The 20,129-nt window shown below is 32.9% G+C and overlaps 1 protein-coding gene across 1 annotated transcript in view; it reads left to right on the forward strand.

The window, feature by feature from the left end:
• The window catches only part of LOC145266571 (solute carrier family 15 member 4-like), a 93,394-nt gene that overhangs the window by 53,047 nt on the left and 20,218 nt on the right, over positions 1-20,129 (forward strand). The window contains exons 2-7 of the mRNA XM_080122409.1: positions 4,798-4,896; positions 6,337-6,422; positions 10,418-10,557; positions 14,301-14,474; positions 15,315-15,337; positions 16,090-16,235. Of these exons, the coding sequence (XP_079978535.1) occupies positions 4,798-4,896; positions 6,337-6,422; positions 10,418-10,557; positions 14,301-14,474; positions 15,315-15,337; positions 16,090-16,235 (668 nt within the window). The remainder of the gene's footprint in view (positions 1-4,797; positions 4,897-6,336; positions 6,423-10,417; positions 10,558-14,300; positions 14,475-15,314; positions 15,338-16,089; positions 16,236-20,129) is intronic.

Here is a 20,129-nt window from a genome sequence, read left to right on the forward strand (position 1 = left end):
ACAGGTAGTATATATCCATTGAAGATCTTTCTTGTGAGTGTAGCAAAACTTATTGTTTTTCGTAATTTTTGGATATGTTAATTACTTCGACATGACAATTATGTAAATACCATGGTTTTACTTGAAATTCAATATTTCGATTTTCGAATTTCGCTCTAATAATGAAGAAGCACCCAAAACTTTAATTTGAAATAGCGTTTTAGTTTGCGAGACATTAAATTTGAAACAAATTTTTTTTTTTTTTTTTTTTTTTTTATTACATTTTCACCCCAAACAAGGCAAATTGCCACTTTGGTGTAGGGGGCTACTATCAGGGGCAACAACTACTGGGGTACTATGTAGGGATTTGGGCAGCAAGGTGTCGGTTCACGTTACACTTGAACTTCTGCACGTCAGTACTGTTGGGGAAGCAGGGACCTGGAATGGAATTTTATTGTCCGCCATGTTAGTAATCTTAATAATTATAAATCCCTGTGGACCGTCCTTGCTTGCTTGAATCGTGTCTATCTTAAAACCTTAGAGAAGCCAGTATTCTAACATGGTCAACGACATGCTGCGTAATGTCAAGCTTTATATATCTCGTAGAAGGTGTACAAGAAATATCATCAATGAAAGTGCTTTGCTTTAAAATTGGTTCTCATGTATTAAAAGCTTTATAAATATAGATTTAGGTATATGGACTGGTCTATATATAACAGAGTGCATATGAGTGTGTGGGAAAACATCAGCAGGAGCTGTAAGATAGCTGGCTTGCTAGAATATTAGCAGCAGTAGCCAAAAAAAAGGCGCATAGGCAAATTAGAAAGTGTGAATTGATGTATGTGTCTGCGTCAATTTACCTTGTGTGTATAGTTGCGAGTTGCAATTCGTTTCTGTTTGCTTAACTCTTGTTTGTGTGTAGGAATGTGTGCAGGAGACGAAGAAGTATGTGAGTATTTGGCAGCGTGGCATTGTGTATGCGTGTGCGTGGGCTTACCTTGTGCGCATAGCTGCGAGTGGCAATTCGTTTTCATTTTCTTAACTATTACTCATGTGTAGAAAAATGCACAGGAGAAGAAAAAAGCCTGTATGTGAGTCATTGAGTTCTTTAGCCTAAAGGCATGAGGGGTCGGGCAGATGTTGTTGAGTTTTTCTGTGCAGGTGCGGTTGATGAAATCTGAAGAAAAGTGATTTTATTGACCAAGTCTGATAGGATTCTTTAAGTTCGAATTGGCATACTGCCCTTGAATGTTCCCAACATATTGGGGTGTGTGAGGAATGTGGAGTTGCCTCTTAGTTTCGTTGCTGCATAAAACTTTTTTTTTCCCCAAAAATAAATATGCGAAAATATAAAAAACTCGAAGCATAAAAACTTTTCCCCGAATTACTGAATCCGGCATTAAATAATCTAAAAAGGGGTGATATGCCGTATAACAAAATAACGAACCAAGTCAACGTTTATTTTGTTTAGTGTTAGTTTTAAAAAAAAAAGTTTAAAAACAAGGTAACTTTTACTATTCTATTATAGACCTTAATCAATTTAGCACCAGTCCAACCCTAACCCTAACCCTAACCCGACAGTCCAACAGCTCGTAAAAGCTAATCTTCTCTCTGACATGGGTATGGGTTTAGGCCATGTCATTCTACTGCAGATATTTTAATAGTCATCTCTGAACACATACACCATACACTAGATAAGGCAGGCTTAGCCAGGGATACATTGATATATCCAAGGCCTTGCCTTTGACAAAGTTTGGCGTGAAGGGCTGCTAATGAAAATTAAATCATATAGTATAACTGGTTGAATACTAAATATAATTAGATCCTTCTTAGACAATAGGGCCATCCAGGTTGTCATTGATGAATGTACATTTAAACAGTATAACATTAACGTGGGAGTGCCTCAGGGGTCGATCCTATTATTCCTCATATTCATTAACGACCTCCCTAATAATATTGTCCAAGATGGGTATACTTGGTGATGATACAACGCTCTATAACATGCATGAAGGAAGGAATGTACACAAACTAAGAGGCTTCCGGGCCTTGATAAGTGGTGACTACCTTGTAAAAAAAAAAAAAAAAAAAAAGCCAATGGCTGAATCCTTAGAAAATGACTTCCAGGCTTTAGTGGAATGGGGCCGTGCATGGATGGTAGCATTTAATGCTAGTAAGACTAAGCTACTCTCCTTTAACAATTACAAGATGCCCCTTCAACTGCCGATATCCGCAACAAATAACTCTCTACCTGAGAATTTTTCCTTCAAACCTCTTGGCTTAACATTCACAGGAAATATGAACTGGAACAAATACATTGGGGACATTACGAAGGCTGCTGCAAGGAAAGTGGGTTCCTTCTATCGTGCTAGAAAACTATTCACACCTGAGAATATACCTCTACAAGGCCACTATTCGCCCATGCATGGAGTATTGTTGCCACATCTGGGCCGGTGCATCTACCACTAACCTCTCCCTCTTGGATAGGGCCCCAAAACAAAGAGTTTTCAATCTAATAGCTTCTGCTTTATCAACTAGGTTCCAACCCCTGTCTCATCGCTGTAGTGTTGCGTCTCTGTGCCGGTTTTAAAAGTGTTTTAATGGAATGGGCACTGATGAACTCATTCCACTTGTGCCCCCTCGATGTACATAACAAACCCGCTTAGCAACGAAACCACACCCCTTCACTGCTGAGGTCTCTAAATGTCAGAACGCTTTCTACTCTAATAGCTTCCCTCCCCCCTCAAACAGCTAGACTATGGAATTCCCTTCCTACTACCTGCTTTACTGACTGTTCTGATATGATATGCAAAAAGTTTAAATGTAATGTAAACCAACATCTTGTTAATTTTCTTAGGCATGGTCCCAAATAGTAGCCTCTTACATCAAAGTGGCGATATGGCTTGTTAGGGATGAAGATGAGTAAAAAAAAAAAAAAATATTATACGACGGAAGCACCCAAAATGCCCTTGAAGATCAGTTTTATACCCGAAATATTTAAAACAAAACAAAATAATAATAATAATAATAATAATAATAATAATAATAATAATAATAATAATAACTAGTGGAAATTCCACAGCGGCAGTAGAAATGATTGTCGATTTTTTTTCCAATAATAATTATTTCTAATTAAAGATATTTTTATAGAATTAAAAGACTTATTCTAAGTCTTTATTTTTTTTTAAATAAACCATTTTTTTTTTAAATAAACCATTTTTTTAAACGAACCATTTTTTAAATAAAACATTTTTAAAAATAAACCATTTTTTTTTAAATAAACCATTTATTTTTTAATAAACCATTTTTTTTATATAAACCATTTATTTTTAAATAAACCATTTTTTTTTTAATAAACCATTTATTTTTTAATAAACCATTTTTTTTTAAATAAACCATTTATTTTTTAATAAACCATTTTTTTTATATAAACCATTTATTTTTAAATAAACCATTTTTTTTTAAATAAACCATTTATTTTTTAATAAACCATTTTTTTTTTTTGATAAACCTTGACATACATATGTACATTAAAGGTACTAATAAATTATTAAATATTTCACAACCATTTTTACATTATAATTGTGTCGTTTCTTATTTTATTTTTCTAACACACACACACACACACACACACACACACACACACACACACACACACACACACACACGCACACACACACACACATTAAAATTTATAAATTCATTTGCGCAAGAATTACAGCATTCACCCACACCAAACCTCTTGGGCCAAAAAGCTGGACGCTTGAGAAATAGCCGACATAGCTGGAAGCACGTTTTCTTTTCTTTTTTTTTTTTTTTTTTTAAATATGAATTTTTGACCAATCAGGACTCGATTTAAGACTTATTTTTGCAAGCTTCTGGGAGCCGTTAAAGAAATATAAAAGGCACGGAGAACTTCTCTCGCAGAGAAAGGGATAAGCGACACCAACAGCAACGCTCGCCAATTGAAATTCAGTAGCTGAAATGACAGCTTTTCTCATACGTCAATGAACATTGCTTGACTCTCTCTTTCTCTCGCTTCGCCACAACACAGTCGGACTTTTTCTTTCACGTACTCAAGTCTTCACTATCTTCCTCCCTTGCTTCTTTCATACAGAGTGCCACCTTGGCGCACACTAAAAAGTAATTTCTTTTCTTTTAACGAAAAATAAACAAAAGTTTATTTTACGTTATTTGGTAGTGTATTTCTTTTTATTTATTTGTTTCAGGGGATTTATGCAAGCCCCCAACAAAATTGGTAAACCCCCGACGTTCGTCTACACAATTTTAGTAACAAATTTGCTATGAAAAATCGCGTCAATGAACCCATTAATACAGGATGATAAAGCTTCAATAGTAAAATAAACATAAAATTAAAAAAAAACAAAACAAAAAAAACAAATAAAGAACACGTTTTCTTCAAAACGTATGGTCTAAAAACGACATCATTTTATTTATTTATTTATTTATTTATTTATTTTTTACATTGCAACTTCAGTGATGGGGAGATCTTGTTTATTAAAAAGGGGGATAGAAGGTGATAGCATACTCCAAACATTAATCTATTAGTATATAGATCTATATACTAATAAATTAATGCTTGGAGTATGTTTATCACCTTCTATCCCCCTTTTTAATAAATAGGATCTCCCAATCGAATAATTTATAATCTGGAAACCGTGACACACGTACGTATGTGCGTTAAAGTATATAGATGATGAAAATGATTTCATTTACATCATTTAAAAAAAAAATTCGCTGTTTTTGTTTTTCAAAATTTTAAACAATTGTTTTTTTTTTAATTTTTTTTTTTCTTAATAGGCACCTGTTATCTCGTTCCCGTTTTTGGCGGTTACATCGCAGATTCAATATCCGGGAAATACAATGCCATTTATGCAGCTGGTTTGATATATGTTTGTGGTAAGTATTAGAATTCCTATCTTCTAGAAATTTAATAATAATCAATAAACTAGCATGGTCTATATCCCGACGTTGCCCGAGAAAGCATATTTACTCAAGAAATTCACAGTTCCAACATTGAACTATTGAATAATTTGCTGCATCAAGTTGCTGAGCATGAACACAAACCCCACGAATCTAATGGAAAACATGGGAGGAGTTTTTTTTTTTTTTCCACTTAAACTTATAGGGGGGGGGGGGATTTTAGTGTAGTATATAGACAATAGTAAGAAGAAAAATATGAAATATTAGCAAGGATTTGGCAGAAATGTTACCCTATTAGAAACAGTTTCCGGTGACTTTGAGGGCTCTGGGAGCACATATTAATGTGAGAGTGAAAATACCTGCAACTTCTTTTAGAATAGATTGCGTTAGGAGAAGTAGTTTATTTGCCAAAAAAAAAAAAAAATCGAGAAATTTCGAAAGGTAATGAAATAAATGCATATTTTCTGGAAATGTATATTAGCGATTCGCCTATGTGGGTGGTGGAAAAGATTAGCATACGCAGGTTTTTGTCTGAAAGCTATAAACTTACCGCTTCACCGGCCGAGGATGGGTGTGCATTTTAACTAGCCGGATTCTATCTGAGGAATAATACTCGTCCCTTCTCCCATTTCTCGCTTGTGACGTCACTGTCACACAAGGCTTACTCTTTCCACTCCCCTCAACATAAATTGTGCTTTTTCTCTTTCTCTTTCTTTTAATTTGTTGAAATTTTTTTTAATTTGTTAAAATCTTTTTTTAATTTGTTGAAATTTGTATTTGTTGAAATATTTTGTTTTTTTTTTTAAATTTTTTCGAAATCTTTTTTTAATTTGTGTAAATCTTTTTTTTAATTTGTTAAAATCTTTTTTTTAATTTGTTGAAATCTTTTTTCATTTGTTGAAATCTTTTTTCATTTGTTGAAATCTTTTTTCATTTGTTGTAATATTTTTTTTAATTTGTTGTAATATTTTTTTAATTTATTAAAATATTTTTTAATTTATTAAAATCATTTTTTTAATTTGTTAAAACCTTTTTTAATTTATTGAAATATCTTTAAATTTATTGAAATCTTTTTTAATTTGTTGAAATCTTTTTAATTTGTTGAAATCTCCCAATTCTCGCGTGTGACGTCACTGCCACACAAGGTTTACTCTTCCCACTCCTCTCAACATGCAATGTGCCTTTTCTTTTTCTCTTTTTTTTTTTTTTTTTTAATTTGTTGACTTTTTTTTTTTTTGATTTGTAGAAATCTTTTTTGGGGGATTTGTAAAAATCTTCTTTTTTTTTTTGATTTGTAGAAATTTTTTTTAATTTATTAAAATCTCTTTTTTTTTTATTTCTCAAAATCTTTTTTAAATTTATTGAAATATATTTTTTAATTTGTTGAAATCACTGACGATAGAATTATTTTTGCAGGTGTCTTTTTATTACCGGTCTCTGCAGTTGACTACACAAGTTGGTTTGGACTAGACTCGGATGGACTTAAATATGACCTCGACTTGGTAAGTTATAATATCGTAGGTCAACTTGTTCTGGGTGAGTTAGGGTTAGTTTCCCGCCACTTTTTTACTCAGTCTAGGCTGTATTATTGTTGTACTTTGGAAAATCTTTCAAGCTAAACTAGCTGAGCAATCTTGTATCATATGGTCGTTGTCTTCACATTTGCGGATGGTTGGGTCTATCAGAATTAGATAGATAGATATGAACTGAATGACTACATATATAATAGTATATACTAGCAAAGATATCTATCTAATTCTGCATTTTGCATGAAACTTTGCTGTACACTCAGGTCCCACGAAGCAGGCACCTGAGCATACAGCAAAGTCCCGACATTAACTTTTGACCTTGGCGTTGACAAATAGTGTGTACCATCCCTAGGTTGGGGAACATTATCATGCCAGATTTGGTCATGATCGACCCAGTGGTGCGGGCTGTAGGAGAGTATATATATATATACATATATATATATATATATATATATAACTACTTAATTTACTCACATAAAATTAATATACAAAAGTATAGATTTATGCGTAAACTTTAAGTATTTCCTTCAAAAGTGCTCAATACGTAGGTAAAGCTAGTTAGTACATCCACTCTAGGACTACAAAGTCCCGACATTAACTTTTGACCTTGGCGTTGACAAATAGTGTGTACCATCCCTAGGTTGGGGAACATTATCATGCCAGATTTGGTCATGATCGACCCAGTGGTGCGGGCTGTAGGAGAGTATATATATATATATATATATATATAATTATTTTTTTTTTTTTATTTTTTTTTTTTTTACTATAATAATTAAATGCCTACAGACACTAGTGTTTCATCCTTTCGGGATTCTTCAGTGCAGGGTGTCACGATTACTACCAGTCAAACAATTCGAACCCCGCGACACGAGACATCTCTGGCTCGATTAACGGAGGCCGTATCCATTCGGCTACTATTAACCGTGTGAAATAGCGTTGAATTTTAAACATTTTAATTTAAATGTTCATTACGTCAGACAGACAGTGATCAAATCGTTATACGATGATCTACGCATAAGAGCTAAATTGACCGACTTTTAATTCAACAGAAAGTGCTCAACGATAAGAAACGAATTTCTTAAAGGGGCTGTCATAATTATTTTTTTTTTTTTTACTATAATAATTAAATACCTACAGACACTAGTGTTTCATCCTTTCGGGATTCTTCAGTGCAGGGTGTCACGATTACTACCAGTCGAACGATTCAAACCCCGCGACACGAGACATCTCTGGCTCGATTAGCGGAGGCCGTATCCATTCGGCTACTATTAACCGTGTGAAATAGCGTTGAATTTTAAACATTTTAATTTAAATGTTCATTACGTCAGACAGACAGTGATCAAATCGTTATACGATGATCTACGCATAAGAGCTAAATTGACCGACTTTTAATTCAACAGAAAGTGCTCAACGATAAGAAACGAATTTCTTAAAGGGGCTGTCATAATTATTTTTTTTTTTTACTATAATAATTAAATATATATTTAAATATATAATTAAATATATATATATATATATATATATATATATATATATATATGTATATATATATATATATAACTACTTAATTTACTCACATAAAATTAATATACAAAAGTATAGATTTATGCGTAAACTTTAAGTATTTCCTTCAAAAGTGCTCAATACGTAGATAGAGCTAGTTAGTACATCCACTCTAGGACTCTTCAGGCTTATGCGCATAAGCCTAAAGAGTCCTAGAGTGGATGAAACGCGGAATATTCAGTGTAGCTTAATCGCCATATATATTTTATAAATTTTTTTTTTTTTAATTACATTTTCACCCCAAACAAGGCAAATTGCCACTTTGGTGTAGGGGGCTACTATCAGGGGCAACAACTACTGGGGTACTATGTAGGGATTTGGGCAGCAAGATGTCGGTTCACGTTACACTTGAACTTCTTCACGTCAGTACTATTGGGGAAGCAGGGACCTGGAATGGAATTCCAGAGTCTAGCGGTTCTGGGGAAGAAACTATTGGAGTAAAAAGATCTTTTACATCTAGGGATCTCTACAGTGTGGGGTGGGATTTAGCAGTCTGTCGGGTTTATCGATGGGTGCTCACGTCGTGGGAGCACAAGTGATTGCAGTTCGTCAGAGCATTCACCACTAAAATACTTGTAGAAAAGGCAGAGGGATGCAACATTTCGTCGATGGGACAGAGGCTGAAGCTTAGATGCCAGTTCAGGGCCTATCAGGTTTGCGACTCTCTTTTGAACCTTGTCAAGGAGCAGATGCACCAGCCCAGATGTGACAGCAATACTCCATACATGGGCGAATGGTAGCCTTATAGAGGTACAGGATACTTTCGGGTGGTAGTAGTTTTCTAGCACGGTAGAGAGAGAGCCCACCTTATAGTAATATATATATATATATATATATATATATATATATATAGGCCTTTACCTTGAAAAATGGTGTGCATCATCCCTAGGTTGGGGACCATCATCATGTCAGGTTTGGTCATGATCGTTCACTGCTGTGGGCTGTAAGAGAATTGTACACACAAGTACACACACACACACACACAAACGCTACTACTTTATATATATAAATATATATAATAAATGACAAGTCTATATTCAAATTTCAAAATGTTGACCATCTTATCGTTTATTTTCTTAAGTACATTGAAATGCACAATTCTTGACAACACCTGTTTCGTAGTGCAAAATCATTCATGTAATTATCATGTTAATTAATGAATTTATTTTGCTCTTAACTTATCAGAAGAAAAAGCACTTATTGACTTTAAAAGAAAATAAAAGCATAGCAACGTTATTACAAAATCCGAAAATTGGGAGGAAAATTGCAATTATATTATATTTTTGTTACGCCATCTTTGAATTTTATATTTTGAAATATAGACTCTTGTCATTTATTTGTTATATTGAGTTGAATAAATTAAAGGGTTATATATATATATATATATATATATATATATATATATATATATATATATATATATATAAGCGAGATAAGACAGATTAAAAATCAAATGAAAAATCCTGATAGATATTACTAGAGGTAATACTTTCAGGGTGATCCTAGCCAAAAAGTAACAGCTCAATATTTAAGAATAGAACAATACATAAGTTTATAATAAATATAATTATATAATGTTTAGACTTAGTTCAGCAAAATTCGGTTTGGTTCAAATTCTTGTTTTATTTTACAGCTTATATATAAAACATATATTCCAAACACATCTATCATTTAAAACAAAATATTTTCCAAACATATCCATCATTTAAAACGAAATATATTCCAAACATATCCATCATTTAAAACGAAATATATTCCAAACATATGCATCATTTAAAACGAAATATGTTCCAAACATATCTATCATTTAAAACAAAATATATTCCAAACATATGCATCATTTAAAACGAAATATATTCCAAACATATGCATCATTTAAAACGAAATATATTCCAAACATATGCATCATTTAAAACAAAATATATTCCAAACATATCAATCATTTAAAACGAAATATATTCCAAACATATGCACCATTTAAAACAAAATATATTTCAAACATCATTTGAAACGAAATATATTCCAAACATATACATCATTTAAAACGAAATATATTCCAAACATATGCATCATTTAAAACGAAATATATTCCAAACATATCCATCATTTGAAACGAAATATATTCCAAACATATCCATCATTTAAAACGAAAAGCCAAGACCAAAGCTACAGTTAACACATTTGGTACTTCTACAGAATCTGAACCAAACTTATTTTTAAACCCTAACTGTAACTTATCCCTATACTACCTCTAACCTAACTGAAGATCCGTTACTACAGCAAGCTTTATTCCAAGCTTAAAATAATTCACAATAAGACACCCCCGCCCCGAAAAAAAAAAATATTTAACAGATTGGACTTTTTCTTTTTTCAAATATATTTACTGCTTACTTTAATCTTTTCAGAGGTCACGTAGGGGTTATTTCCTTTTCGGCCTGGGTTTAGTTGCTCTCGGCACCGGCGGAATCAAAGCCAATGTGGCCCCTTTTGGAGCACAACAACTGGAAGGCATGGGGCCAGCAATGATGCAGAAGTTCTTTAACTGGTAAGATATACGAAACTGTGAACACAATTTGCTTGTGGTTGTTAAACTGTACAAGTGCATAAAGATATTGTAAAATAAACGTCCTTGTAATTGGATAGCAGAAGCATTGCATTGCCATTTTGCAGTGTAGACAAAACAAACAAAAAATGATCAAAAAACAAATATATAACAAATAAATGTTACCAAATGCAAGATAAGTTACTCTTCTATCTATTTGGGTAATTGTTTTTTTTTGGGGGGGAGGGGGGGGTAACTTATTTTAAAGCGTTTATTTGGTTTAAAACACAAGTCACAAGTAGTGCTGAGCCTTAAGTTAGAACAAGAATAAAATCGCTGACATCTAGATAATCTCGATAATTACTTAAAAATCACAAAAATAAACAAATTACTGGTAGAAACCCACCAGCAATAAATTCTAACACAGGCATCATGTGGTCTTATTGTTCCGAAAACAAATTTACAAATAACTTATACCAAATGCAAGAAAATTTAATCTTCCATCAATCTGAATGGATTTTCAGTTTTTGAACATGTTTTTTAAGTGTTTATAGATTATTTTTTAACATTGACTTTGGAGTCTTCTAAACCCAATGGATTAAACATAACACCGGATTTTGATTGGTGTGAACCCTCTATGTCAAATGTTTAATAACTCAAAAATCGAAAATTAAACAAAAATCGCAATCGGTCGAAAATTTAATATTCAAACTATCTTTATATTTTTATTAACATTTATGCATTTTAGTTATTGTGTACGATTTTTTGTTTTTATTTTTGAAGAGCTCGACTTGGTACAGGAGGGGGGGACAATTCAAGAAAAAGGTTTTCAAAGACTTTCTCTGAAGCTTCTTTTGATCTCCATAGCTTTTCAGTTAACTATACAGCACAATAACCAAAAAAATAAAACAAAATAAATAAATAAAAAATAAAAATAAAATAAAATAAATAAATAAATAAAAAATAAAATAAATAAATAAATAAAATACAAAAATAAAATATATAAATAAAATGAATAAATAAATAATGATGAAAAAATTTGCTAGTGGGTGTTAAACTAAAAACATTGAAGAGCTACAAAGTCGGGAGTAGTACCATTAAAACTATAACAGAATGCATATGAGTGCGTATGAAAATATCAGTAGCAGCTGAAGGATGGATGACAAGCAATTGTATTAGCAGCAGGAGCTGGCACAAAAATCATAACCTAAAAAAAGCGTATCCTAGGTCCACCGTATTCAGGAATTCTACTGTAATAATTTCCACAGCCAAACAACGTCACAGCTCACAAGAGCCATGACAGTCAACAAAGCGGAAGTCTAAGACTTAAGTTTCGCTCTCATTTGGGCTCATTAGTTAGGCATATCCAAACTTGCACAAAAAAGTCTATTACAAGTAAACTGCCGCGATATTCGACTATGGAATGAACCTACTTCGTTTTGAACAATTCCTACTTGTGAAACATCAGCTTGGGTTATCGTTGGTTGGATAACCACGCCCCTTGTTCAAGACAAAGTAAGTTCATTCCATAGTCAGATTTCACCACGGTTTGCTTGGTCTGGGTTAGTTAATAGACTTTCTTGTATGTGGCGCAGTTACTCAAGTAGCAGAGATGAGCCCAAATGAGGGCAAAATGCATGTCTTGGTCTTCTGATTTGTTGGCTGTCATGTTTCTTGGGTGCTGCAATGTTGTTTGACTGAAAATAATTATATAATATATAAGCACCCAAGAAACATGACAGCCAACAAATCAGAAGACCAAGACTTGCATTTTGCCCTCATTTGGGCTCATCTCTGTTACTTGAGTAACTGCGCCACATACATATATATATATATATATATATATATATATATATATATATGTATATATATATATGTATGTATATGTATATATGTATATATATATATATATATATATATATATATATATATATATATATATATATATATATTATGATGATACTCCCGGCGATTTCAACATATGAGATCCGCCACAACAACTAAATTGTTCAGAAATTCTCACAGATGATTTGTTTATAATGGTGATGGCTTTGTGCAGAACCAACCACACGTTTTTGTACAACTGCTAATCTCAGCCGGTGCAAATGGTTGCCACAAGACAGAGCAGAGAGTAGACCTCAGGTTTTATATCAGGGGTTTCCTTCTCCTAAATGCATGTGCTAATGAAGTCTGAGATGCATCTCTTCCAGTGGATTAAACGCACCCCCTCAAATCCCAACCTGAAATTTTCTACGCCCTGGCACACACATATATATATAATGCACAATAATAAGTAGGGAAGTATATTGATAAGTACTAAGATTGTACGTCTAAAAACAAGAATAGGTTTAATGCCCCGGCCATCGTAAGAGATTGCCTATCAGCTGAAAAATGACGTCATCGCCGAGGTCCTAGCAAGCAAGATATGTGGAACACTTAGACTGTCGATAATGAGCAGTCATGTTAATGTTCCCAAAAATTTAGACGAGAATTGTCTTCTCTTCCTTGTAACCTCTTTCCCACAAAAGAGACGTTGCAAGCCTGTTTAGGCTTTATTGGTATTTTCATAGCAAGTGCTTATCTGAGCTCCAATCTATGGTTCCCCCCTCACCAAACTTTCACAAAAAACATGCGTCTAGCTGAAACCCCTCTCAATAATTTTCCCCACTCTTTATCTGTAAACCTAAATGTAGATTCCATTAACAAAGCTTCTTTCTTAGAACTGCACACCTGTGGAACTCACTTCTGTTTGCCTGCTTTCCAGCTGACTACAATTTGATTGTCTTCAAGTCCAATGTAAATAAATTTTTGTTGAACCGTCCCCTTAAGTAATCCAATTTACCAAATTTCCACTACTAACGATTACTACAATATCACCCCATTGACTACTGTATACTCATTAATCCTTATCCTCGAGTGGCCTCCAGGCCTTGATAAGTGGCTACTCTGTCTTCCGTTTTCCTACTTTCTGGCTTACTACAATATGGTTGTGTTTGGGTCTAGCGTGGATAAGTTCTTGATGAGCCGTTCTATATAAGTTATCAAATTTACCAAATTTTCATTACTAATGATTACTATATTGTCCAATGTCTACTGTACACTCTTTAACCTTTATCCTTGAGTGGCCTCTTGGGCTTGATAAGTGCTGATGCCTATGTAAAAAAAATTTTTTAAAATACAAAAAACAAAAAACAAAAAAACAGATCAAATACTATTATATAGATAAAATTCAGCTATAAGAAAAACTTTTCTGGAGGTTGAAGGTTCGATCCTCAGTGTGGGCGATACTAAGAATACAATTGTGAATTACTTAAGATTTCTACCTGGTCATGGCTGACAAGATGAGAGCATACTACCCCCATGGATTAAGTAAAGGGTTTCATTCGAAATTCCGGTACAGATTCCCAAGTTAAACAGAAAGATTCCAGAGTTCAACAAGATACAGCTGAAGAAAGTCGAAGGTTACCTCGGCCAAAACGTGCGAACAACACTCAAGATGAGAACAGTAGTACGAATAATACAAATTATCAATCCTCATCTCAAAAATTCAAAAACAGTTTTTGTTTCATCATCTTAATATTATATTATGGGGCACTTTGGTGATCGTCTCATTAGTAATAATAATTTTATTTCTTGCAGGTTTTATTGGTTCATTAATGCTGGGGCACTTTGGTGATCGTCTAATGAGACGATCATCAAAGTGCCCCCATAATATACTATTAAGATGATGATTTTATTTCTTGCAGGTTTTATTGGTTCATCAATGCTGGTTCGTTTGTTGCATATCTTGCTGTTGCCTACGTCCAGCAGAACATCGGTTTCGATTTAGGATTCTTCATCCCATTACTAAGTATGATTCTGGCTATGGTATTTCTGATTGCGGGCCGTAACACTTACATTCACCATCCACCAACAGGCGAGTTTCAGTTTTTATTCATCCACTAGTACAATTAACAAGCATCTATATGATATTCTGCTTTCCTTAGTTAGTCAGTACGTTATGCTTTAAAAAAGGCCAAATACAATTTTTGAAGGCCAAACTGCTTCAAAAAAAAAAAAAGGCTAAATTAGCAACATTTGGCTTTAAAAAGCTAATCTGGCAACTCCTTTTAATATCGCCTCGTTTTCGAATATCATTTTAGTAATAATATAATAGCAGGGCCACCCGGCGTAGCCCCATCATAAAGTATACTTAAATATGATATGCTGGTAGTAATAATGATAAAAAATAAATATTTATTGATTTTAAATTAAAGCTAAAATCTATAGCTCACTCTCCACAAGTGCGTTTTGCTGTTTGAGAAGATATCTGCACATTTAACGTCTTTTTTTATGATAATGGGGAGGTAAAAAAAATTACAGTTTTATAGTTAAATATTTAGAGATTTATAAACAATCAGAATCAGGAATTCAGTACGGATTCGGTAATTGTATCAGAATCAGAGAAAAATATTGTAATCGTCCCATCACTAATAGTATTCTGCTTGTCCCTTCCTTAGTTAGTCGGTACGTTATGCTTTGAAAAAAAAACAAAAAAAAACGGCCAAATTCAATTTTTGAAGGCCAAACTGCTTCAAAAAGGGCCAAATTAGCGAAATTTGGTTTTTAAAAAGATAATTCAGCAAACTCTGGGAAAGAATATGTGCCCAACATACGGGAAATACTTCTGAGCTCAAATAGGTCTAACAAACCATCTTCAAACACACAGAACAACTGCATGATCACGGTCATCATTGCAAGTGATGGATAAGCATCATTAGTATTATTATTTTATGTGTGTGTTATATTTATATTGATACTGCAGCTAATTTGTACGCCTGTTGTATGCCTATATTGATATTATATGTGAATATATTAACATCGTACGCAAATATATTAATATCATACGCAAATATATTAATATCATACGCAAATATATTAATATCATACGTAAATATAATAATATCATAGGTAAATATATTAATATCATAGGTAAATATATTAATATCATACGCAAATTTATTAATATCATAGGTAAATATATTAATATCGTATATAAATATATTAATATCATATGTAAATATATTAATATCATATGCAAATATATTAATATCATAGGTAAATATATTAATATCATAGGTAAATATATTAATATCATACGCAAATATATTCATATCATAGGTAAATATATTAATATCATACGCAAATATATTCATATCATAGGTAAATATATTAATATCATAGGTAAATATAATAATATCATTGGTAAATATATTAATATCATACGCAAATATATTAATATCATATGCAAGTATATTAATATCATAGGTAAATGTATTAATATCGTATGTAAATATATTAATATCATACGCAAATATATTAATATCATAGGTAAATATATTAATATCATAGGTAAATATATTAATATCGTATGCAAATATATTAATATCGTATAACTATTGATGTCATTAACAGGTAGTATGATAACGAAAAGCTTCACAATAATCCGGCAAGGAATCCAGAGGCGGAAAATTGTCAAATCCAAACAAAAAGATGGCGACACAACAGTTAGTTTCTTTGATGGTGCCAAAAAGCAATATGGCGGCAGTTTTGATACAGAACTGGTAAATGGAATCACAAGTTCTTTGAAAGTGTTACCAATATTCTTCACAATTATTTTTTACTGGGCGATATATTCTCAGGTAAGGTAATTTTACTCAATAATCCCTATGTACATATAGTTACCTGTATATATATATATATATATATATATATATATATATATATATATATATATATTAGACATTAAGAGGAGATTATATATATATATATATATATATATATATATATATATATATATATATATATATAAATATCTGTTCACATACACCTTTCACGATAAAGATAGAACCCAGAATTAGATAGAATCGAGCAATTGTATCGACAACAGACAACGTCAGACCCAAAGTGGGTTTCGATGTACTGCATCTCATCAGTGACGTGCTCCGACATAGGCGTGAACCCAAATAAGGTTGTTTCAAAATTGTGTCTGGGGAGTCGGCTAATTTCAGTTAATGTTTGTAGATGTGATATCTACCGCCTGCATACCAGCAGTAACTATCTTAGTTGTATGACGTGTTGCTTGTCACATCGTAGAATGTAGAATTGGATAAAAAAAAATATATAAGAATTTAAAAAATCGAGGCATAGTCAATAGATTGCGCCATGGTCCATATGGTTAGGTCGTCAGTATTGCACACTTCATGAGTGCGACAACCTGGGTTCACGCCTATGTCGGAGCACGTCACTGATGAGATGCAGTACATTGAAACCCACTTTGAGTCTGGCGTTGTCCGTTGTCGATGCAATTGCTCGATTCTATCTAATTCTGCGTTCTATCTTTATCGTGAAAGGTGTATGTGAATGGGTATTTATATATATATATATATATATATATATATATATATATATAATTTGAGGTTGCTATTTTCTAAAGGTAGGGTAACCAGTGAAATATAACGAGGTTCATACAAGAGTGCTCAATAGAGAAGTAGAGCAAGTTACATTTGTCTTTACATAAGCAGTAGTTTGTTGCTACACAGTCATGAGCATGTTTCGGTCAACTAGTATTTACTAACTAGAAACCTCATCAGGCAACAACCCTTATTTTCGAATTTAGAATTCCGTTTTCGAAAATAAGGGTTGTTGCCTGATGAGGACTCTAGTTAGTAAATACGAGTAGACTGAAACATGGTCATGACTGTGTAGCAACAAACTACTGCTTATGTAAAGACAAATATATATATATATATATATATATATATATATATATATATATATATATATATATATATACTAGCAGTTCAGCCTGGCTTTGCTCAGGGCCTATGTACTGTTCATAACTGTGCATATGTATATATTACAAAGTGTGCATATGTACGGTGATGCCTTTCTATATAATACACTTCCTTAACTACTATAGAGAAAAGTTGGTAGAGACTGCAGAGGTAAATTGTTTTAAAACTTTGACCCTAATTTTAACCCCTTAACATTTATTGTTTTGGGTTCAAATCAAATTAAAATGTTTGACCCATGTCCAGGTAACCTACATCTAAAATTTCAAGTGTTTACACCCAAAATTTTTTTTTTACACGGTGGTCACCACTTATCAAGGCCCGGAAGCCATTCAGGGATAAGGGTTATTGCAAGTACAGTACGTTAGTGTGGAGATTTGATGAAGTGTTTACTTAAGAGGGCGGTTCATTAGGAATTTGTTAACGTTGGACTTGAAGACATCCAAGTTGTAGTCAGGTGGGAAGCAGGCAGATGGAACAGAGTTCCACAGGCGTGCAGTTCTAAGAAAGAAGCTCTGTTCATGGAATCCACGTTTTGATTTAGGCACAGATAAAGAGTGGGGGGAATTTTTCACAGTGGATTCAGCTAAACGGGTGTTTTTCGTGAAAGATTGGCGAGGGGGGACCAGAGATTGGCAGAGGAGTTTGGTAGTGTCTGCAAAGGTCAACTATTTCAACCATAACCTCTTGGCAGCGAATATTTCACCAAAAAAACTGATGAAAAAGCTTGCTGCATGTCTGAATACCCTTTATGTAAAATTTCAAATGTTTAGATCCCAAATTGGCTTAATAGTTTGCTAGAGACTGCAAAGGTCAAATCTTTTGAACTTTGACCCCTTGAAAGCCAAATTTTCAGCAAAAAAAAAAAAACGATTAAAAAGCTTGCCTTATGTCTGAATACACTTTATGTAAAATTTCAAATGTTTAGACCAAAGATTATCTGAGTAATTTGGAAGAGACCGCAGGTTAATTTTTTAAAACTTTGACCCCAATTATGATCTCTTAACATTTATTGTTTTGGGCTCAAATCAAATTATAAAGTTAGATCCATGTCCCAGTAACCTATATCTAAAATTTCAATTGTTTAGACCCATAATTAACAGAGGAGTTTGGTAGAGTTTTCAAAGGTCAAATCATTGAAATTTGACCTCTTAACAGCCAAATTTCTGGCCAAAAACTGATTAAAAAGATTTTCCCAAATCTCAATGCCCCGTATAGCAAATCTCGAGTCTGTAGACCGAAAATTGACAGAGTTATTTGGCATGGAAATGCACACACACACACACACACACACACACACATTTTCACTTTTATTGATATATAGATATAAATGAGAATGTGGTTGTGTGAGGACACTTCTCAACCTATATACTCAACGAACTTTTTATCTACACACTTGAAATATGATATATAGGGTATTCAGACACGTGGAAAATTTTTTAATTGGTTTTCATCCTGAAAAAGTGCTGCTAATGGGTCAAAACTTAAGAATTGGTACTTGAAGGTCATTGGATTTTTATCTGTTTGTCAACTGTGTCACAACGTTTGAAAACACTTTTTAAAGCTTATGTCAAGCTGGTCTAATGGTTATTGTACTTGACTCACTGTCTTTAGGTTTTGGGTTCAATCTCAGCTCGAGTATTTTTTTTTTTTACTTACAGGAAGTGAACTATTAAAAAAAACATAATTCTTGTATGCACATGTCTCAGTTTTTTTGCATTTTTTTTTACTTCGTTTTTTTTTTTAAGGGAATATAACGTTACGTTTAATATTGGACATGGCCTGGTACATCTTCTAGTACATACATATATATATATATATATATATATATATATATATATATATATATATATATATATATATATATATATAAAGAATAACAGTATCGTTAAATACCAAAATCCAAATATTTATTTTTCATGTAAAATAGCTCCTCCAGCATGTTAAAATTTCGGTACATTTTTTACAGATCCGTTTCGTTATGCAGAAACAATTAGTTATTATTGTGTCAATACCGACTCTTTTTGTGCATTATATATGTTCTGTTGTTATATTGAACATAAGCTTCTAAGTAAAAAGGATTGGTATACATAAAGAGTAAAATATAATTGCAAAAACATTTATCAAAAAACATATTTGTGTGTGTGTGTGTGTGTGTGTGTGTGTGTGTGTGTGTGTGTGTGTGTGTGTGTGTGTGTGTGTGTGTGTGTGGAAAGAGAGAAAAAAAGAGAGAGAAGATATCTATAATATAAATCTCACCTGTCTGTTTAAATGTATGTATGTATGTATGTATGTGGGGTGGAGAGGACTCCCAAAAGCCCTGTTAAGGCAACCCCTCTGGGTGAAGCAAATCTCTGATTTAAAAAAAAATAAAAAAATACATAAACCGGGAGACCAGTACCCGCATTAAGCTGGTCTGCCGTTTGATTTGTTGCTGGCTATCTTGCTCATGCTTGTTGCTGGATCTCAACATTTTGAATCGAGAGAGACACTTAGCTGTCGTACAAAGCTAAAACTCTGTAAGATCATCTTTGTATAGATACTTCCTCAGGCATTTGTCTATAAAAATTGTCCGTGGCGATGGAAAAAGTGTCATGTGTGTAGCCCTGAAATGCTGGAAGCATGTAATAATTGATCTGCCATCATTCTATATATGCATATGTGTGTGTATGTATGTATGTATGTATGTATGTATGTTAATATATGTACTAGTGTATGTATGTGTATGTATACCTATTTGTA

This window comes from Euprymna scolopes, chromosome 41 (assembly GCF_053919585.1).
Source record: "Euprymna scolopes isolate OS-2025 chromosome 41, ASM5391958v1, whole genome shotgun sequence".
In the NCBI taxonomy this organism is placed as follows: Eukaryota; Metazoa; Mollusca; class Cephalopoda; order Sepiida; family Sepiolidae; genus Euprymna; species Euprymna scolopes.